Here is a 23871-nt window from a genome sequence, read left to right as displayed (position 1 = left end):
TTCGATGGATCTCAGAATCATTTTTATCTTAAAATGATCAGTTAACATTACCCTTTCCTATATGAAAACAAAATTGAATTCATTAGTATAATATCGCTAACGTAAACATCGGATTTAGCAAGTAAGTCATGATACTGAAACCCTTTGATCGCTTGAATGAAGAGTGTCTTTTGAATCAATTTCCGTTCTAATATGACAGGGAGTGTGGGTAGTATAGGAGTCCCCTTGCTTACAAATATAGAACTTTCCGATGATTTTTTTTTTTTTAATCAATGGGATATTTACCTCTTGAATTAGCCCAGATTGCCGAAGCCAAACTACTGCTGCAGTGCCAGTGTTTGCTACAATAGTGGTGTTATGTAGAGAGCTACTGGAACAGTCACATATGCCATATCAACGGTTTTATGCTGTTGCGATAAAATATGCAAGACGAAGTACAAACGTGAATGCTGTACGTGAATGAAACGTGAATGAATCTACCTGAATCGATAAAAATAATCCATGCGAAAGTGTACAATATCAGTTTAATGTGTTACATATAAAGGTTTAAAACAACTTTGTTTTCTTCCTTTTTTGGTAGTTGTACTGTGTTGCCTATGAAGTGATAAGCCAGATTCGCCCCGCGAGTATGTTTCATCCGATCAGGAAAAATGTATGAGTTGTTACGTAAAAAGAAACAGATAGGGGTAGCTAGGCTTATAGTATACTAATTCCAGACTGAAAGTATAGGAATACCGATGCCCATTCTGCAAGGTAAGGTCGTTGGTAGTGGGCCGATTTTCAGAAAAATATATATTCATATTTCATAAGAGTTACTTTGAAATGCTCATTGCTTAAGCTTTAATAGGCTTAGATACATGAAGCAAGAAGCAGGATACGCAGAATAGAACAAAGATTTAAAAAATGTTTGACTTACGCACATTGAACAAACTGCGCCTCAGATGGAACAAAGAAAATAAAAAGTAGCCCCCAAGTATGGTTCATATTAGGATCACGTTAGCGGGTCTTATAATATTGTAACGTCCGTTTCTCGACGGAACCTTTGAACGAAACGAAGTTTTGAATTCGGTTTCTTGCAATAGATAGCTAGCGATTATCTCACTCGTTCGTGAATGGAGTCAATCCGTCAACAATTTCCATATCGCAGTTGTTCATAAATGTACGTTCCGCGTGATTCTGTTTACTCTCGTCGGCAGAGTTTATTTCGTCATAACCCGCAGTGATGAAGAATTGCAGGCACAGCTTATAGTACAGAGTGGCCCAAAAGTAAGTATACAGTCCCGTACTGATCGGTCATGACATTTTATATCATTTACTTATTGTTATCCATATAGGTACTGACTTAGTTTCTTCCTTATCTATTTTTAATTTATTTTCACTTATATCTTAAGCTCGGAACAAACCAAAGCAAATAAATTAATTATCTTAATAAATTAAAATGTCATACTTTATCGATGCCGGCCTGTATACATACTTTTGGGCCATTCCATGTATGAATGGAAAAAAGCTCTCAACCGCTACTACGAATAATTAGAAACTGACTTTTCCAATCTATGAAGAGTTTGGACCAGTTAGATGGATTACGTTCAACTTGATGATTTCTGATCAACACATGAATTTGCAACACCATAAGTTGTGGGCTTTTATATACAGGGTGTAAAGAAGGGTTGTTTACAACGCTTGGGAGGTGATTCTACAGATGAAAACAAGTAAAAATGTCTATGTAACACAATGTCCATCTCTGGCGCGGGAGACCCGGGTTCGATTCCTGGCCGGAGCTTATGTGGTTCGGATTCCATGTTAAACAGTAGGTCCACGTCTCATATAGCCTCGCTGCTGAACGGGACGTTAAACTCAACTCAACTCAACAACAATGTCCATCTCGACCTCCTAACCGAGTTACGGACGTCCAAAAGGGTGGGAAAATGAACTTTGAAGGCTAATTCTGGCAAAATGACAAGAGATAGAAGGGCGGTGTTAGGCGGCCCACACAGACACTCAACATGGACTATCCGAAGATATTAAGATTAGATGTGTACAAGGCGAGCGCAAGGGATTCCCCAAAGGATGCGAAGCATGCCGCGGACGTTATGAGGGCAAAGTGAGGTGAGAGGATGTATGTCCCTTGCGCTCGCCTTGTACACATGTAATCTTAGTACCTTTGGATAGCCCATGTTGAGAGTCTGTGTGGGCCGCCTAACACCGCCCTTCTATCTCTTGTCTTTTTGCCAGAATTAGCCTTCAAAGTTCATTTTCCCACCCTTTTGGACGTCCGTAACTCGGTTAGGAGGCCGAGATGGACATTGTGTTACATAGACATTTTTACTTGTTTTCATTTGTAGTATCACCTCCCAAGCGTTGTAAACAACCTTTCTTTACACCCTGTATATATATATGTATCAGTCTTGTATTATGTTGCTTCACTGTTTTGGCTCAGCATTGAAATGTCAACGGTGTCAGCGGGAGTTGAAGGAAAGCACGCTTACCCTGTTAACAGTCATCTTTAATAAAAGGATGCACCCGCTGGACCGACAACGTAGCATTTACTTTATCCCGACTTGCTGTCGTGATGAGCTGCAAGGTACACCTATATACTTATTGCATAATTCATTGGGCAAAAATTAAATTTGTCACGTTTAAGGAAAAAGTTGAATCACTTTACTTTCTTCTTTTATAGTTTCAGTTCTTATTAATATAATAATGTTACATAGGGTTGGCAAAAACCATGTTTTTTATTGAAAAAACCAAAAAAACCGGTTTTCTTGGTTTAAACTTTTTTTTTTGTTTAAACAAGTGTGTTTGTTTTGTTTTTTGTTTGTTTGTTTGTTTAAATAATTTGCTCTATATATGTATATCACATGTGGACAGAAATAAGTTGGTTTCACTTTGGCGTTATTATGCAACAACCGGGTTATGCTGGAAGAGATCACATAAGCTTAAAGCGGAGTCCAAACCGTTCCTCGACTTACATCCGAAACAAATTGTCCTTCATTTGAATTCGAAACCGGGACTAATTGGCCACAAATGCGATACATCTGCCGACTCACTCACGAAGGACTCCTGATACGTTGTACTGATGTTTACATACTTTTAATATAATTGTCTAATTGTCAAGAATCATTTGAGAAGGACAGAAAGATAAACAGTTGCACAAGTGAAACCATTATACAGAATTACATATGGACAATTTCAAAATACTGCAGAGTACAGAAGAACTAAATAAGCTAGTTTACTACGACTTTTATTAGTCCAAGTTAAAGAAATTCAACGACTTAATTTGCATATCAGTAAGAAAAATGAATAAAGATACGAATTATTTGAGTCCAGTTTGGCTCTGACCCATTTATACATAAATAGATACCAAAGATACTTCTGATTTCAGTAAATGCCTCTCGTAAGGTTTGTATGACCCCCCCCCCCTAAAAAGTACGGTATTTCGATGTATTTTATCAATAGTAAACATTATTAAAACGATACAATATTCAGAATTTTTCTTTGATTGCAATTGCATAACAGTAATAACGAACTACTAAAAAATCACAAACGAAACATTCATAAACTTACATATATATATAAAAGTTGCTTTTGTAGTATAATATCTCTGAGTAATGAATGGGAAATTTAGGTCTGAATATAATACGAATAATATGCAGGAGTGACACCCGATAACCCACAAATGTGTGTTCATCAAGATTTTACGAACACTTGCAGTTTTATGATCATTTTTCGTTTTTAGGTTTAAACCAGCCAACCCTGATGTTACATGTGTCTTACTGTTTTGTAAGAAAATCGAATTGGATTCAACCTGGGGTCAAAATACTTCGTGCTTTACTACGCAATCACTGCTTATTCACACAAGGAAACTACACTCAAATGAGCTCGTATTTTTATAATACATTTAGCTTTTCTAGTTGCAGTGCGTCGTCTAGATCCTCTAAAGAAGGATTTTTCAGTTTATGTCCATATATATATATATATATATATATATATATATATATATATATGAAATTTTGATTACAGAAGCCAATATATGTTTCGCTGTTACTACAAATCTGGAAATCAGAGAAATAGTGGAAAAGTCAGAGAAAACGAAATGATGTGAAGAAGTCAGGAAATCAGTAATTAAACTGGAAATCAAGCAAATTTAATGATATTTGCTTAGGAAATGGATTTTTTTTCTTATTGAGATAAGCCGAAAATTTAAATGCGGGAGACCAGTGAAGCAAACTGAGAGCAAAACACGCTTCCAGTGTGCCGTAGCAAACATACACTGTTGTTGGCATTTTCGGTACCGAACTTTCAATATATTATATCATGAAACTATGGTGGTAACTTTTTTGTAACATGTATGTAGTTTCTTAGTGACAAAGCCTGATAGCATCCCAGCACAGGAATCTTAAAAGGATGTTAATCTCTTCCCGGAGTCTTGTTTTTAACACGCAGTGCTAAAAATACTTGAAAAGTCTCCTAAAATAATACTCGTATGCTATGTCGTGCTTTGATCCCGAAATTATCTTACATATACCTGAAATTGTCAAGATGAGGATGATAAATGCTTGGAAATACTCCATCGGTTCTTTCGTCTCGATTATGTCAAAGAAGAACTAGTTAACAAAGAATATAAATATTTTTGCCAACAGTCTAAAAGTGTGTTGACGTCTTATTTCGATCCAGATAAAAGAAAGAAAGAAAAAACAATCTTAAGGAGCCTTACAGATCCGTTATAGATGGAAAAAAGTGAATTCAAACACTTATGGTGTGTTCTGAAAATGATATTGGAAATGCAAGTGTAGAGTCTGTTTTATCTATTAACAAAAGTTTATTGGTAGAAATCTTGTAAGAAACTTTCTCAGTAACCCAACGACAACTGGTAGCTTATTTGGCATACATAGGCGGAATAAGAAGTCGCAGTACTTCAATCCAGACCTCATAGCTTCTGTAAAAAATGCGAGAATAAGATATTATTGGGCTCTAGAAAAAAAAGAAAAAAAAAACAAAGAAAGAAAAGAAAGAGAAAATGAAAGTTCTCAGGAAGTACTTGCGCTATTAGGAAAATAATTGCGCTAAAAGAACTAGTAAAAAGGGAGATGAACTTCAAAAGAAACAAAAATTGGAATCAGAAACCATTGAAAGTGAGATGAAAAATCTGAAGTGATCAATCTAAGTCACTGTGTTGTAATATCGTTTAATGCTTCCTGTACATTTTAATGTTTTGTACGATATATATATATATTAAACAAATGTGTAAGAAAATTATTAGTGTAACAGTTTTAAAACAATAAGTAGATAAACATAGTTATTGCTGGTAGTACATTTCATGTAATGATACTTAGCTATTGCCGTATGTAATACTATTTATCTTTATTTTTTTCATATTTTATACAATATAAGTTTTCTACATTTAACATAAATTTTATACAGTTGAAAATGAAAATGGAGGCTAAGGAATTGGTATGGGCAGCTCTAACGTCCCCTCCCCTAAATCTTTATTCTCAAACCTTTATAAATATGATGCTTGCATATGCAAAAGTAAAACATTCGTTCAATATCCTATTTTTATGAAATTTGAGGGAAAATTGATTCAAATATCTCATTAAAGAAATTAGTGGTGTTTTTCTTTTTAGATTTTAAGGAGCCTGTCTTATTTTCTTTGAAATTGGTTGAACCAATATCTTGGAACGTTTCTAAAAATAGTAATATTACATGTCGTTGGGGAAGAAGGGTGGCCAATTTCTGAAAAAGAAATTTTTAAGTATTCTATTAATGTATATTAATTTAAATATGTCCTATAAAATTTATTCAATAGCTCAAATAGCAATTCTTTAGTTAGTTTACATATTTGCTTATCCAAATATTATTAATCAAGCCTTTGTTTAGTTCTCACACGCGTTCTTCATTAGTAAATCTTTATCATATTTAATGCCACCAGTCAGGGAAAATTTTTGGCCTGGCACCTAAAAATCATCACAAAGATTATTTTGTAGAAACTCTGATATTTGGTAGACGATATAGACACAAGAAATGCAATACTTGGGTTCAGTTCTAGTCCCTTGATTCAAATTCTCTTACTGGAAGTTAATGACGATTTTTCAGTTTCTTTGCCTCCTGTAGCTACAGAAGTCCCTCGAAAGTATGGTTGTCAGGATACTCAGTCGAGCTTAAGTTTGTTTTCTGCATATGTTTTTATTATTCTGTAAACTTTTAGAAACGTTTCCATACATGCAATATTGCTATTGTGTAAATGTAATAACTGAAAAGGAAAAACCATAAATCACCGTATGTGCAAAATAGTTTGCTCACAGGTGTACACTCATACAGAATCGACAGACACAAACGCGTATGCTTGTGATTCTAATGGTAGAAACTCGCTTCAATTAAAGTAGAAAATTTACTGACAATTTCTTGCTTCTCTTTACTCTCAGTTAGCTCCTTTAAATCATTCCAGTCTTTTTATTTTACCAATATTAATTTTTGTTTCTTTCTGTTCATGTGCTATATTATTTTCCTTTTGATTCTTTTATAGTTAGTGTTTTTATAGAATCAATAGGGACTAGTGAGGAATAACTTTTGTAGATAAATATGCTACTTCTGAAAGGCATAGTACTGAAAATTTTCAAAATGTAAAACATATATTTTAATATATATATATTCTTTATTTATTTTCTAGCATCCAATTCAGTACAAAATGATGATTCTATCACTGGAATTATTGTTATAACGGTTGTTTGCTGTGCTGTTGGAACATCAGTAGTGTGGGTAGTGATTATTTATCAAACACGCAAGAGGACGGCCGATGCATCTGATTTCTCGGCGGCAAACAGTAGTGAAAGTACCACGGGACCTTCAGCAACTGTTCCTCCGTATCCAAATACAGTGACAATGCTTCCTACTGAAGGAGAGTATAACGGCTCTGCACCACAACTATATCTTGATACAAACTCAGAACATTCTAGTGGAAAAGATAGTGGTGTTGGGGACTCAGCAAAGCGTAGTAGTGATGACCTTCTGCCTGGAGAAGCTCTCGATGTCCAGCAGTGTCTGGTGTTAGGAGACGCCATTACAGGTATGAGTTTTATGTCCTAAAATTTTATTAATTTAATAATTATCATATACATAAAAGAATAGAGGTGACTCACTTATTAACCCCCAGGCCATACTACTATAGGTAGGAACGTGAAATTTGGACAGAAAACTCATTTTGTCACGAAAGCAAGGGATAAGAAAAGGCTTTTTAAAATATGTATAAGGGGTTGTAGTAAAGGAGAGCTTTTTTCTCTCTTTCTTCAAGAATAAAGTATCTGACCATCCTTGAAGTTGAAGCTCGGCATATAAACTTCTAATGGCTTTCAACGTTTGTAAAAAATCCACACGTACAGGAGAAAAAAGGTGAATTTCTGGAATATTGAAATTTTCAACTTTTTATTCAGTACATGCCGGACGTAAAGATTCTCTCATGTTGGAGGAGTAAAGTTCTGTATTTAAACTCTTAACTAAAATTAAGAGAATACGTGTCTTAGTATTTTCGAAAACTTCACTCTTAAGGTGGGAAGAGTATAATATTGAAATTTTCAATTATGTATTGAGAAAATGCCCAATGTATGGATTCGCTTAAGTTGGAGATGTGAAATTGGGTAATGTAACTCGTAAGAAATATTTTTTTTAGTTTTTTTTTTTTCCAAAATTTTGCACCTAAAGTAGGAAAAAGGGACTATTTCTGGAATATATAAATTTCCGGTACTTCATTCAGAAAATGCCCAATGTCAGAATTCGAAAAGGTAGAGGTGAAATTCGGTATATTAACTCTTAGCAAATATGCATGTCAGCGTTTTCGAAAATTCCACTCAGAAGATGAGCAATTTCTACTATATTCAAATTTCCGGTTCTACTTTCATTAAGCTTTAATCCTTCTCTGCGAAAAACGGACATTTCCACTAGCAATAATATATATATATATATATATATATATATATATAAATAAAAGTCAATTGTATCAAATATATAGTATTATGTCGAAAACAAAAGTGAACGCCCACTTTTCTTTCAGAAGCTTTCTACTCACTATTAGGTAAGATTGTAGCCAACAAAGGCATATATTGCTTTGTCGTTTGAGGCCTTTTGGAAGTCTAGGTATCAATCAATACAACCTATGAGTGCGAAAAGGAAATTGAAGGTAGAAACAAGTTGTTATTTGTGAATATTAGATATCTTTGTATAGAGCTGGTGGGATGCCTGTATACAAATTGTGTCGAATTTTGTCTCCCCAAGTACTCTATATGCAAAACAAATGTTTTCATAGTGTTATACGATTAATAATAAGGTTTTGGCTTTTTTTTTTTATCTATCTATCTATCTTTGCAACATATCAGTCATATTTCGAATTTGGAAAACTTCGTAAACTTCAATAACCGCATTCATTTATTTTAAGTTATATTAAAATTATTCACAGAGATGCTTAGAAATAACTAATTTTTACCTCTTAGCAGGTGCATAGGCTTTAGCCCACTTTGTTTCTAATTTTCAAGTTTCTTGTAATTCAAACTCCAGTATATCGAGTTGTCCCTTCTAAATTGAAATTCTAATTTGATCGGCGGTTGAATTTTCGTTAGCAAGTTATAGCATAATAAATTAAAACAGTTTGTTTCTAGTGTTATTTTATTTTTGTACAAACCCCTTTGGCAATGTAATACATAGCGTATGTTCACAAGCCTTGCGGAATGTGTATAAAGTGTTCTCTAAAATCACCATATCTGAAATGTTTTATTTGTATATCTTTTGTTTTTCTTACTTGCTTAAACCAACCGAATCTCTTAATACTTCGTTAATTTCTATTTGGTCCTTTTCTCTCTTTTTTTATTTTTTGAAATCCTTGGAGAACATTTATTTCCTAATGTAAATAATTATATGCATTTCGTCAATATCTTGGAACAAAGTACCTATCAAGAGTTTGAGGATAAACATCAAACAGGATGAAGCATAGGGTATATGATAGAATATGACTTTCGCTTTAGAAATTTAGCATCCCTCCTTAGCACCGAGGATATTTCAAACATGAACGTACAGTTTCATGTGGAATCCTAATCACCATGCTTTCAAATTTCGGTGTTCTCTCACTGGGAGTCGAACCCCCGGGACCTTGTGTCCTAGTTTCATGATTGATTCTGACATAAGTTTTGTGGTGGTTTGTCTTGGGTATTTCTCCATCATTTCCACCCATCTCATCTCGCCGATTGGTTATTTCATTATTTACTTGTACTTATCATTTTTTTTTTAATGGAAGTTTTAGCTTGTTAAATGAGATATTTTATTTCAAGATACAACATAGCTAACAAAATATTAGCTTTTAATAATACATACTATTAGTAATCGATCTAACCGCTGTATATGTAACGCCATTATATAAACGGCGAAATATTTTCAATAAGACGTGTATTCTGTTTGCTTTACGCTTGTATAGATTTGTTTATTTTTATCGTAAAATTTACTATTATGCTGAGATTTGAATTTTTGTTTTTTTCTGCAGGTGGAAGTATCCAAAGTATAAATATATCAAATCACGAAGTGCAAAATGGTATTCCATGTGCACATTCGTGTTCGACAGAGAACGCAGATGCTTCCATAGTACATTCTGGATATGTAAACAATGGAACATCACCAGTGTTGCATACATTCCACCCCCAGCCAACTAATCATGAGCGGTGTAAAAAACCTGTTATGTTGGAAGTCTATGCCACGCATCTACACAACAGTCCCATTATTACATGTGTGGCACCTCCATACAATGACCATTCCCAGCTTACTGCCAGTGATGTTACTCGGTGGTCTCAACCATTACCAAGCTCCTCATCCAGTCACCCGGAAACGCGGCCGTATCATACACTTCCTAGATTTATTTCGCAACATAATTGTAGGCAAGATTCTTCGTCAGGAATTCATAATGGAGGCAAAAGTCACCAAAGGCTAAAGCAAAATCCAAGTGTGTATAAAGTTAAACCCAGTAGAGATGTAATTGGTACAGAAGTTAGTGATGGTTCTAGTCATTTCCAGGAGAGTGAAGAAGTGAGGGGCTTAGTGAGCACTGAACATTTTGAAGAAGACAGGCCAGAGATTATTGACGAATTAACTCCCTGCATTCCACAGACAACGCAGTGTGTTATTAACAAAGCGCAATGACTAAACAGTGACAGGGACATCGAAATGAAATGTTTGTGGCCTGTTCAAGTGTGATAAGAAAAATGTAACTGAAAAGCTGTTCCGATGATGGAATTGTTGCTGTTGATTAGCTTATGCGATAATCATATTTGTTTACAAAGTGAAGCAGATATGTGTGCTTCTGAGATTTATAACAATGCATTTTTGTATAATGCCAATACTATGTATTAGTTCTCGAGAGTTGTTTTAAACTCTTTATCTTTTTAAAAAAATTATGTATTTGTAACTTTTTTTGTACAGTGAAAAATGTCTTTTTAATTGTCTGAATACTTTCATATTTTGAAAGCTATTCAGAAATTGTATGGTTCCTGACAACATCGAGTTGTAAAATAATCCTTAGTTATTGGAAACGTTACATATATACATCATATGTACCTTCATATATGTGTTAAGTAACGGCTGTCCGCGTTGTATACATATAGTGTGTGTATGTATTTGTACATAAAGTGATTGTCATATCACTGTATATTGTTTTTAGTGCCAGATACAAGTAGGTGTATACTGATCCTTCTCAAGAGTTACATGTTGGCAATTTCTTGTAGAAATTAAACCCACTCACCCAGTAACAGAATTATTGTGATATATGTTAACGATTCTTTGCCGCATGACTATATGTACACAGTCAGATTTCCAAACATGTAACGCTAGCAAAATTATCTTCAAATTAAGAATTGTAAACAAACGGAGTATTTATTTTCTTATTATTTTTCAGACGAAGATCGTTGTATAAATTGCTGTGCGTTTCTCTCTCGTTTTTTCTGTTGCATTCTTATGGGGGTAAAGAACAGGATTAGAAGATACACACAATATATGACAAGAGCGTACATTCAAAGATATGCTAGTACTCCAGTGTAGTGAAAATTTTAAAAAAAAGAAAAAAAAGGTATATAATATTGTCATCGTACCAGTGAACGTAAACGCAGTAACTTTTGTGTTTTCTTATGTATTTAAAGTAGACTCCTTGAATAATAAATCACTAATTAAATGTCAGGTGAAAGTTGAAATACTGAAAACGCACATATTACCAGTTTCCTTTAGTAAATTTGGTCTGAAGGTTAGTTCATGAATGCTTGTTTTCGGGTTATTAATTGAGTTGCTACTAGTTCGTTCCAGTACATCAGACAGATCAAACACCATAACGTACTTTCACCCTTTCAACATAGTGCAGAATGTACTAAATACATATGTTTGTATATGTGGTGTGTATATATGTGTATATATGTGTGTGTGCGTGCGTGAGTGTATGTACGAAATTCTGTGACTCAAAATTTGCCATTATTATTCTTGTTGTCGAGTGATACTGTACGTTTTCAAGTCAGTTGCTTAAACGTGTTCGACTTAGGCGACGTACTTTTCAGTAATGAGCAAATTTTGAAAAACATTACTATTCAAGTACTGGAAGTTGTAAAATTGTAAATTATTATTTTATTTTTGCAATATTTTATAACATATAAAATACAGTGTTGAATTAGGAATAACTTAAAACGAAGCTAGTAATTTGAATGAGAAGTAATAATGTTTTTATTTCAAAATTATTAGTTCTGATTGATGATGGCTTTTTATCTCAAGTCAATTTAAGAAGAAAATTCAACACATTTTCCTTCTGATTTAAGATTGCAACCAACTGAGCCGAAGTGCTATTAATTTTTGTCCTTTAGTTTGTTAACTCATCGGATCGTAACCAAATTTGAGACATAAGTAGACTTATCCCCTTGTTAGAGATATGAAAAAGTATATTTCGTAGTATTTTGTTCCAAAGTTATGATGGTCCAAATTTGGGTTTTGGACGTGAAGAAGAAACAATCCCGATTTCCACGGAACTACTACTAATTTATCCAAATCATGAATAGGTTATCAGATATTCTAAAATTTTTGTTTCGAATTTGACTTTAAATGAACTAGCGCGAGTGGAGCTAAACTCCTAAGAGTTTCGAATTTTACATCAAAGCAAATTCGTTTCGAAGTTCTTCGTGTCCTTAAGTAACTAACTTTTTTTATGTAAGTCTAAGCTTAATTTTGATTAACTTACTATAAAATGTATTGAGGGACGACTTTTGCGGTGAATATCTTATTTTAGATGAGTATCTTAAGTTCTTTGGTTACGCTCTTCCTTTTGAAAGGGACTGCCAAAATTTACCCAAATTAGGTAGCATACAAAGAGTGCATTTTAGACATTTCTCAGAATAGCAATATTATTATTATAGATCGCCGCCGTAGGATTATAGATTCCTTAACTTAAACACATATATATCTTCAATCTTCCGTACTCTTCCATAAGATGAGTGATCCAAATGGTGTATATATATATATATCTTGACATAATTTCATCAATATTGGGTTGATATTAATATTAGCACCTAATCTTGCTTAAATAGACAAATTATTTATTGAGTAATTACATTTTATAAGTAAACTTTAATGTGCAGTTCGATCATTTTTCACTTCATAAGTGAAGAAAGGTAATACAACTCAAATTAAATTAATATCAAAAAAATCGAATGAAAAAAAAAAAAACGTTCTTCTGGTTGAAATTTATTGTTTCGTTGCATCTGATTTCATTGAGAGTAAGCACACAAATTCGCAAAATTAATATAATCTTTGCATTAAAACCTCATACAAGAATACGTAATAGGTACAATATAATTGCCTTAGAGTTATAAATTTCAGACTTCTCTTATTTAAACACTTCGGCATTTCTAATACTGAATATTGATCTTTTCCGATGAAGAAGCTCATGTTTGCACATTCGTCTGCGTGGGAAAACTAGTGTACGGTGTTACTGTTTGTCTGGTTAATTCCCTTTCTATATTTTCACTGTCCATGCAAAATGAAGATATTATTCGGTTTTTGGTGAAAAGACGCTCTTTAGATCGTGGATCAACATTGCGTAAATGTTCTTAGTCAGCAGAGTATATCAAAGAATATAAATTCTTCCGAAAATAAATGTTGTAACTTCCAGCTTATTTTCACAAATTGAAAGATTCAAAGTGAAATCTGATACTTCAATTTGATTCGTGATTATCAGTGTTTAGAAATGTGACTTCTCATGTTTTGCGTGGGAAGGAGTGACAATGTTTGTAAAGGGAGAAAATATATATAATTTTAATATATGTTTAGAAAACTGAGAATTTGCGTTCTATCGTAAAATGTGCCTTTACTTACTTTACTCTTGTTTGTGCAAAAGTAAAATAACCTATCGTGCACTCACGCGCTTTTATATAGATTCTTACCAAAATGACGTAAAAAAACTTTGTATGTTTGGGTATTTTATTTATATATATAAATGCGCTAGTAGAAATCTCTCTCTCTCCTCCCCAAAGAAAAAAAAAAAACTAATCTTCCTGGTAAACTTTCTGCCGTCTTTAGGTTGAATAGTAATTATTTGTGTATGTTTTAAACTTCTGATGCTAAATTAAGCTACAAACCATGAGTCTCTGCTAAAAAAGAACCATTGAATTATATATATACCTATAAGAGTAGAAAAAGCAACATCAGGTGTAACCACAATCCAAAATTGATACTTAAAATACATGTTCTTCTAATTATGTATAATTCTCTCTCTCTCTCCGAATTTTTGTGCCCAAGGAATCTTTTGGACTTTCGGTTTTTCACCATGTGAATACAAAAGGAGTTATTATCATATGCCATCATGTAACTTTTATGGAGTTCTCGATTTATCTAGAACACGACTGCGTTTTCTGTATAAAATAAATTGACTGTGCATGCTGTATATAAGCCTTCGTGAAACTTTTCTTGCAGTGCTTGTCTGTGAAAAACTAAAAGGAGTCTAATGTTTGTAATAGTGTAACGTCAAATTGCTTTAGTATGTAAGTGTCAAATTGGCGGAAAAAGATATATATATATATATTGGAAATCCTGTCAAGTAATTGGACTTCATTTGAATTGTCTGGTTAATGGAAAAATAAATTAGGTAACAGTCTTCTGGTGTTCCATATACAAGTTCGAGAGAATTTACAATTCTTGTAACTATCCAACTCATTGTAATAGGGAAGATTTCAACCTGATACACCTAACGTGCAAACAAACCAAGACAATGCTCAGTCCAGATGCGGCTTTTCTAGCTGCTCAGGACTTCCAAAAGAATATTCTTATATACATACAGTAAAGACTGCATTTACAAGTGACAAAAGTTGTAACCTTACATGTCAATTTAATGTTTCACAAATCCATATATATAAAGTATTTAGTGATTACTTGGACAATGCAGTTATTTGTATTATTCACTTAATGTCAATGGTAAAAGAAAATTACAAACTGACATTGTGGTAGAAATTATAAGATTTTAAGACGTCTGTCTTAATGTAATTTTAAGCAGATTTGCAACGTGTTTGTATTACTGCGTTGTTAGTGTAGTTTTTCTTTTAAATATTGCCTGCTAAATTCCTGTCATGCTAGATTTGCCTTCGGAATAAATCCATGTTGCATAAATCGCGTGTTTTTTTACACATATTCGTATTACATTATTCACGTGTTTACATAAAAGTAATGTGTTGCAAATATAAATACTGGGTATAGTTATACGTATTGAATATGCACCAAATACTTAGAAAAAATAGAAAACAGAAGTTGATGATGTGAAATAGTTGTCAACGTGAGCTGAAGTTGTTCAATAGTTAACAGTGTACATTGTTAAGTAGTACAAATAAAGTTAGTTCATTAATGATGTATTTGTAGGTCTTGTGTCATATATAATTGTTTTAGTTTGATTCTAATGAACGGTATTCTTTACTGCTGAAGAACAATTATATTTATCTGCTATATCTGAAATGTAAAATTGAAACCACTTAAATTATTTTTTTCCTTTCCTTTTCTTTTCTTTTTTTTTCTTTTTTAAATTAGCGGTAAACCCTGTATTTAGTTGGTTTCCTATGTTGAATTAACTGTTTTCCCTGTTTATGGACACTGTCACCAGATGAACACAGCACGCACTTCATGCTGAAGAGCTAGTAGCCAGCACTAGTCGCTACATTTCATAAATAAATATAGAGCTGTGAACATAAATACGGTATGATCAGTAGTTTTTAGGTGTTTCTACTTGATGCCTTTAAACATTATATAGCTTATGTGCGATATATTGTACAGAAATTCATAGTCTTGTAAACTACCTGGCATATACTAACCTAGAATGACAGAATTCAGATTATTGGTGTTAGAAAACAGAGTACAGTATTATGAAGATGTGTATTGCTAGTAGGTTTCCTTGTTTTCGTTTCTCGTAGCTCACTAAACGTTTTAATAAAAGAAAATGTATGATTGAAAATTATTTGCTGTGTAGTGCCTTCTCATATCGTACGAGAGTAAAATAATTCAAGTAGTCAGCATTGAGAAGAGAACTTCAAAATGGTTGAAAATGGTCGAGCAATTTGATTTGTTTTTGTTTGTGTTTTATCATATTGCTTTTTGTGACACGTTTTTCATAAGAGCGTCTGGTCATGTGGTGTTACATATAAAAAATTTACAATTAAAGCAACATCTTAAATAAAAAAAGTATTGTATGCATTTACTTCGTCGTAATAATAATTTGGATTTTAGTCAAACTAAACAGTCTTCCATGGAAGTTGATTTAATTTATCCGTGTTGCAAACTAGTATGGATTACACGTAAAATCTCCGTTATAATTCATGTAATAATGCATCCAAATACAAGAATATACAGTACTTTTTCAGGTTATTTTCGTGCCTCCGTTGGTATTTACATACTATGTAGATATTTTGTTGGGGATTTGTTCATTAACGGTGAATGTAGCCTTCATATAGTAATACATTTTTTTTTCAAAAAAAAAAAAAAAAAAGTAAAAATCAATGTAACAACATGATGAATGGTAAGGCAAATATGTGAACTTAAACAAACAGGGTATATTATACAACTGTAGTTACCAAATGATGTTTACATGTTCATCAGTTCTCGTGACAGAATTGCCTTCACTAATTTTCAAAAATTAATTATAGAGAGGCTACTGAAGGAAGTAAGAGTGTACTTCAATACTATTTGTTGTCTTCCAACAGTCTGAGTCCGTTAATATTATTATTTCTCGAAAGCAGTGATGCAAAACATAAATTCTTGAATAAAAATTTAATAGACTAACCGTGCAATATTACTTTTTTTTCTTTCTTTACATTGCTGCACTTCTACAGCGAAGTGATATCGTGATATTAGTGCATGAGAAAATTAACTTATGCAAGTGTTGTGTAGGTGGTCATAATAGTATTGTTAAGTTCGTACCTAAAATAATACTACTCAAGGTCAGAAAGTGTCTAGATCGTTCTTTACAATTTTTGAGTTCATATTAAATAGTTGTCTGTCACATGTTTCTTTAGAAATATCTACGAATAGAACGAACTCTTCTGAAGTAATAATTTTATTGATGTGACAACAAAAATATCCGATTACGTATGGAAACTTAGAACCCAGCATTTAAACTGATAGAACTCAATATGTATTCCTATGCGTAACTTTTTAAATAAATAACCTAGTCATTTTACTAAGAGAACTTAATACTCATGCGTGGAAACTTCATCGCAAGAGAGAATCGTTGGCCATGTGTCTTCTTTAAATGCCTTTTATCTTATGCATATGTTATGAAATTTTATTTCGTAAATTATTGAGTAGGCGTAACACACAATACTTTTTTTCCGCTGTTTATATTAGAGAAAAAACTGAAATCGTATGCTCATGTTCAGTACACCTAACATTTTGTGAGCTACTGCTATATCCATCATCTCTTTAAATCTGAAGAATATGGTCTTCCATTCTTAGTAGTGAAGTCTTCGCCTATCATCTTACATTTAACGCTAATACTTAATGTGCTGGATTAACATTCCTTAAAATCTTCTTTAGATATGATACTGCCTAGTATATGATTTGAAAAGGCACTGTTGTAAGATTTCTTTAGTCACATAAATTCGGTAAATATGGTTAATACAAATTGATCGGGTTTTCTTAGTAAACTAGTTTTCTTAATCCTATATACCTGTAGTCTAACAGAATACAGTATAGTTTTTTCCCCATTCTTTGGAAGAAGTGAATTGTACAAAAATTACTATGTGAATGAAAAGGTGGCGTGGAACTCTGTTTCAGGATTTATTTTGTTAATCTGTAATTAGAATTGTTGTGTCATTTTGCTTGTGAGTATAGATTTGAGAGGATTGTCTTGTTTCCAATCATTATGAAAAGATGAAAGCAGAAAAATGAATTCCTTGATGAAGTCATATTATCAGATAGTATGTGCCATTGTAAAAATATTTCATTGGTGATTTTATTTTATTTTTTTTTATTTTTTATTTTATTATTTTTTTGTTAGTTGGTACATAAAATAGTCAATTTGTCAATGTTCCACTTGCCTGACAAGGCATTGTTAATTTTGTTGGATTTACTTGTCATATGCATATTGTATTCAGGGATAAAAACAGTCCGGTCCTCGTTCGTTTAAAATTGTAAATAGTTTACGCAAATTTTTACAGACACTAAACAGACTGATGCAGTTCCAAATAATTTCGAATCTTGTGATTTTTGTGTACATGTTCTGTACGGTGCTGTTTACTTAATAATTCTTTTCTTTATATATATATAGTACGCGGGAAAGTTGCATATTTTATTTCGATCAGTCATCAGATGTGACTTGACATTGATTTCTGATTTCATTTACTGTTGCTGCAAGGTGCTGACGGAGATTTTTCTAGAGGAAATTTAAAAAAAGTGCAATTAATACTTGTACTGTAACATGTGAGACTTAACTGTGCTAATTGCTTGAAACTGGCCATTTTAAGTAAGTGCCATAGCAGCAAATATATATGTAGAAAAAATTTACTTGCGTGAGGCAGTCATTTCTTTTCAAGTGCCATTTTTATTGACTGATAAAATAGTGGAATGTACTAGTAACATGTGTCGAAATAAGATGTTATTCTAAAAGAAAGTAAATTTCTTTTCTGTTGAGAAACGGCGTAATGTATATACAGTGCGTGCTTCTTACGTTTTATGTGTGTATGTGTGTGAATGAATGCATATATGAAAGAATGAATGTTTATGTGATAAAACTGCTTTTCCTGTTGAACGACAAGCAGAGCTTTGTATAAATAATTCTAACTTTGGGGTCTAATGAGATCTAATTATGTGCGTGTGTGTGTGTGTGTGTGTGTACATGAGTATGTGTGATGTATGCGATGCATGTAAGAAATATTCTGTGCTCAAATGTCGGAATTAATAAATAATTTTGTTAGTCATGTGGAAAAGAGATTCTGTGTACTAGTTATCACTAATGAAAACACGATGTAATACCGTAACATCCTAGAACGTGATACTCTATAATTTTCATTACAGTTTTGATTGTTGAGAATTAAAATGTTTAAAGCATTATGTAATAGACAAGTACTGCTTAGTTCTGTATAATCTGTTACATGTGGGTGTGAAACTATTTCATTTACATTATGTAGGCTAAATGTTTCTTGATGTAATTGAATTGTCTTTGTTTTCTGCATTAAAAATCTTTAACATATACTCTAGGGTGTCTTTGTTAGTAATCAACAATGTGATGCACATTTTATGGACTTGGCTGAAATCTACGCCTTAATTTCAGCTAAGTAAATGATGTTAACAAGTTCCTATTTGACATCTCATGAGTTTGGTAGCAACTCTGAAATCTCTTCGAAAAAAATACGAAAGAAAGAAGGAAGGATGAAGAATACAGGAGCTTACAGCAAGATTGTCCGATACCATATTTTTATGATTTCGAGCAAGATGAGAAAAGCAGGTAACAGTGGAGATAACAAAGATAAAACTAAGCAATATGATAGCAGTCGTTGTTTGTATCACCTACGATCATTTTATTGTGTCTCCCTATTTCAATATTATTTTCAATATATATATATATATATATATATATATATATATATATATATATATATATATATATATATATATATATATATATATCGCTTTAACCCTGGATTACTGAACCGGTTACAAAACATTCGAAAATTTTACGATTCCAGTTCATTTCCTTTGGTATTAGGGTCTATATTATTATATTTTCTTTTATCTAAAAATGTGTTTGTTATAGAATTTTATAGATAACAATATTGTATATCTTGTGGAATACTTCACCTAAAAATGCGTATAACTTCTGAAGAGTATACCTAAATTACAAATATGACGTCATAAGGAAAAATGTACATATGCGAGCAAGTTGTTTTATTGATATTACGACTTCATAATTAAAAAGAATAAGAACAAAACAATTTAACAGTCAGAACATTGTGCATATAAATTTAAAACGAAGTTGTTAGATGGATCGCTGAAAAGTGTCATCCATCTGTTTCTGTTTTACTGCCGGAACCTTCTATTTCAAAATCTGGTCGGCATCCGTGTCGTCCATATCTTCTATATAATCTTCATCATTCCTTTTTTCAAATAATGTTTTATCATCATCAGAAGTTACATTATCCAACAATCGTCTTACTCGTTCATTTCCAAATTCTTTCTTTGTATTCCCCATATTTTCTCCAACAGAGGCAAGCAATAGTTAAAGTATGAAGAAACTATTATTTGCAATATAATCGTCTAAAGCCAATCTAAAATCGGTCACTGAGGTTACAGGTCATACCTGTTGAGAATGCTCCAAGAGCATCATCAGAACGAACTTAAAAGGAATGGAGAGATGGAGCGGGAAGGATAACAGTGATTGTTCCTACGTGTAAATCACCTTCTGTTTCTCGCAAAATATCATCTCTCTATGACTTATGCTTCCCGAGATATGGCTCCTCAAATCTCCCGAAATTCGAAATTTTTTGGCCAATATCTGGGGAATGGTGGCCAGTTGGTCAGTAGCAAGTTGATCAGTGGCCACCGGTTACTATTGGTACCAAAGTGTTCACCATCTTCGTAGGTGTTGATCAACACCAATATGATCTCTCCGTGACTTACAGTTCCCGAAATATGGTTCCTTAAATATCCCGAAATCGGAACTATACCACGGAAACGGTAAGCCATAGAGAGATGATATTGGTGTAAATCAATAGCTAAGAAGATGTTAAACATTTGGTACCGATATTAATTGATGGCCAACTGGCCAGTGGCCACTGGTAACTATTTGGTACCAAAATGTTCTCCTTTCTCTTAGGTATTGATCAACACCAATATGATTTCTCTATGACTTACGGTTCCCAAGGTATGGCTTCTTATATCTCTGGGAATTGGCCATTTTTGGCCAATATCTCGGGAACGGTGAGAGTGACGCAAAAATTTTAATCACTTTCTCACATAGTTTTTGATTCTCTATCGAATGCAGGGTTCAAAATTGAAAAAATCGCAAATAACACAGACATAGAGAATTCGGTAACGACAAGCAAAATAAACTTCTAAATAGTCGCTAAAGAAATAACGCAATTATAGAATCTTTGTAAAAATTACAAGTAGACATTCATATACACAAGTGTAACGCGAGCGACAGACAAGACTCTCAAACCAGAACTGGTCTCTACAGTAGAAGTTAGGAAGGTTCTGGAGAGAGGGGATCCTGCACGTGCACAGTTCTTGTAGATACGGTAATGTTGGTCGTGATGTTTCGTAAAATTTACGATGGATCCGTGATTATGTGTTCATATCGTCTATTAGAGGTTTGGTGATGATAAAGGATCAAAATGAAAAAGAGAATAGTGGAAATAATTATAAACTTAAAAACCATATTGACAGTTTAGGAATATTTCGTCTCTAAGTCAGTAATGGTGGAACTGATCTTTATGTTATAAATATGGTATAATCATGCTCTACATTAACATAAGTTCAAATTCAGTTATATCATATTATTACCTCACCGAATTAAGAGTACTTTTCAGTAGAAAATAAGGCAAAGTTTGAAAACTACGGTTCTTTGAGGAAAAGGAAGTTTTAACAAAATAGTTTCTATTAGCCACTCAGAATCGTCATTCACAGCGGGGGGAGGGGGATTCACGACCATTTGTTTCTTTTTTACATGCTTGTCTGTAACTCATTTCCCGACGTCATAGAATGATGAAATTCTGCACAGCGACGTAAATTGGGTGACAATACAACGCCCCATTGTTATTTTTATATATGTGTATATTATTTTATTGGATTATTAATAGAGCTAGGAATTTAAGGGGAATTTTTTTGGGAAAAAGTACAATTTCAAATGTAAATAATCATAACTAATTACATCGTATATAAGGACTCAAAACTTAACCCTTCGAGCACCAAGACTGGGTCAATTTGACCCAGATGATCTTTTATAAAGAAATGCTATAATTTCAAGGAACGGTAGTGGGCTAATATTTTAGGTGTTTCTCCATTAACAAACATTTTTACTTTTGGAAACCATTTCAGTAGAATTCATATATAGAGAGACGATTTTTTGGTGATACGCGAAAGCGCGAAATATGTCAGTTTTGTATGAAAATGTTGTGTACCTAAAATATATATTTTTTCACTATTTGTTAGGCCATATAACGCTCACGACTAAACGCGAAATTCTGTCGAATTAGCGAAATTTGCAACAAGTCTCGATATTTCACGAAATTTACGCCAAAATGACAGTTTTTCGACGCTTTTACGATTTATTCATTACTATTATTTGGCAATTACTAGCAATGTGATGAAAATTCCCATTTTTGAGAAGAAAGACCACCATGAATTTTTGAAATTTTACAGCACATGCAGTTACAAAATGAGCTCCAAACGGTATCTACTGGTGAATGGGTAATGTTGAAGTGTTGCAGGGCATGTTAGATGAGTACTCAGAAATCGCTGGAAAGTGTCTCCAACTAATGTACACTCATGTCCAAAATTATTGTCGCATGTCTATAAATATGTTGTACGAATATAATTTGATAACGAATTTGTCCGGTATTTCTTATAATGTTAGTATATGTATAATCGGCAAAAGCATGTTTGTGGCAAATTTCATGTCAAAAGAACAGTAAATAACATTAATAAAACGAAAATAAATCTTTCTTGTCCATTTAGCAACATTTTGTTTTACTTATTCTAATTTTTGTATTTATAATTCTTTTCCTATGAAATTTACCACAAATATACATTTCCCGATTATACACGTAGTAACAGTATTAAAAGTACCCTGCAAAATCATTATCAAATTATATTCTTACAAGAAGACAGTTATAGATATGCGACAATCATTTTGGACATGAGTGTGCATATCAGTTTCGAATGTTGATGTAGAGAGAGTTCTCTCTTACAATGGCACACCGGAAAAAGAACAAATTTATCATCAGAAAACACTTAAATAATGCTTACGTGCTATTTGCATAAGTAAACTGTGAACACTGAAGTTATTTTTTTCTATTACACCCCGGCTATTTGAAGCGATCGCAAAGCGTATTTATTGCTCATGCGTATGCTTGGAATACGCTGACCATGTATTTAAATCTGGGTGGCTAAACATAAACGCGAAAGCAATAAAATCGCTGAGAAGACGTCAGCTCGAGCGTATTTGGTGCGGGTCGGTACAATAGACCACCTGCTGTTTAAAATATTTCAAAAGGAAGGACAAAAAGGAAAGACGTGTTGCCAGGCAAGGGGATTGTAGCAAGAAACAGCTGCTTGGAAGACGCTTTGTGCAGAGATTGGAACTCTGGTATTATAAAGTATGTGTGTGTATAACAAAAGAAAATTCACAAAAATAGAAGGAAATTCCGAAAAATTAGCTAATCACAGAAAAATCTATGTAACACAATAGGGTGATTTCTCGTGATACACTTGATTGACAGTTAGTTGGTGCCATCGTAATCTATAAGCAAAATATTTGGCTTTGGGCAAAAGATGAAACAACGAAATAGCTTGAATTTGAGCCCCTATCTCCGAAGCTCGAACTCCACCCCCAAACAGATAACCACAAGTGTAATCACAAAGAGAAATTTTCAGATGTGTTTGAAAACGTGTCCTGTGTACATCTCCAATCATGGTTAGTGTGTTTAACACAGAGGCGTTTATAATCGAAATACAAAATAGGCCATGCCTATATGATTTAAGAGATCCGAACTACATGAATCGTGACTTAAAAATAAAAATGTGGAGAGAAGTGGCTGCGATATTTGTTCAAGACTAGGAGGGAATGGAACGGAATTCTCAGAATGAAGAAGGTAAGAATATTCTTACTTTATGGTTTCATTTAATAATGTTAAGTAGAACTACATCGAGCCAAATTGTATGTTCACTATGAATAATAATAATAATAATAAATACTTTGTTACAGTTGTGCCAACTTACAATATGCGTAATATATACCAAACCTTAAGGCGCAACAGCCCGAAAGGGCCAGGGCCGGCTATGCGGCATTTTATGGGGTGGATATGTTAGATGATGGAACAATTGCCCTTAGATGGTCTAAGCCATAGATGTGTGTACAAGAGAAAGGCGGAAAATGCCACCTCTAATAGTTTGGTACTTAGGTATATCGTAAATGTTTTAAACAGCAAAGACCATAATTTTAAATTGGGATTCAATACATCTTATTCTCTTTCCAGTGAAATGACCGAAAAACTACGTTGCCAAATTATTTCGAAACTTAGTTTTGTAAAACAAACACATAATGTTTCAGTTTCCAGACATTTCTTTCCATGCAGCTTAGAAATATTCCTGGGAAAGATATTTTATTTTATTTATTTATTT

The 23871-nt window shown here is 33.2% G+C and overlaps 1 protein-coding gene across 1 annotated transcript in view; it reads left to right on the top strand.

The window, feature by feature from the left end:
- The window catches only part of lbk (leucine-rich repeats and immunoglobulin-like domains protein lambik), an 81125-nt gene extending 62402 nt beyond the window's left edge, over positions 1-18723 (top strand). The window contains exons 14-15 of the mRNA XM_081762709.1: positions 6668-7063; positions 9521-18723. Coding sequence (XP_081618835.1) covers positions 6668-7063; positions 9521-10170 — 1046 coding nt within the window. The 3' untranslated portion in view covers positions 10171-18723. The remainder of the gene's footprint in view (positions 1-6667; positions 7064-9520) is intronic.
- Positions 18724-23871: the final 5148 nt, after the last annotated feature.

The sequence above is a fragment of the Thermobia domestica genome, chromosome 6, assembly GCF_964235325.1.
Source record: "Thermobia domestica chromosome 6, izTheDome1.hap1.1, whole genome shotgun sequence".
Classification (NCBI taxonomy): Eukaryota; Metazoa; Arthropoda; class Insecta; order Zygentoma; family Lepismatidae; genus Thermobia; species Thermobia domestica.
Note: the sequence above shows the minus strand (reverse complement) of the source record. Positions and strands in the feature narration are given on the sequence as shown.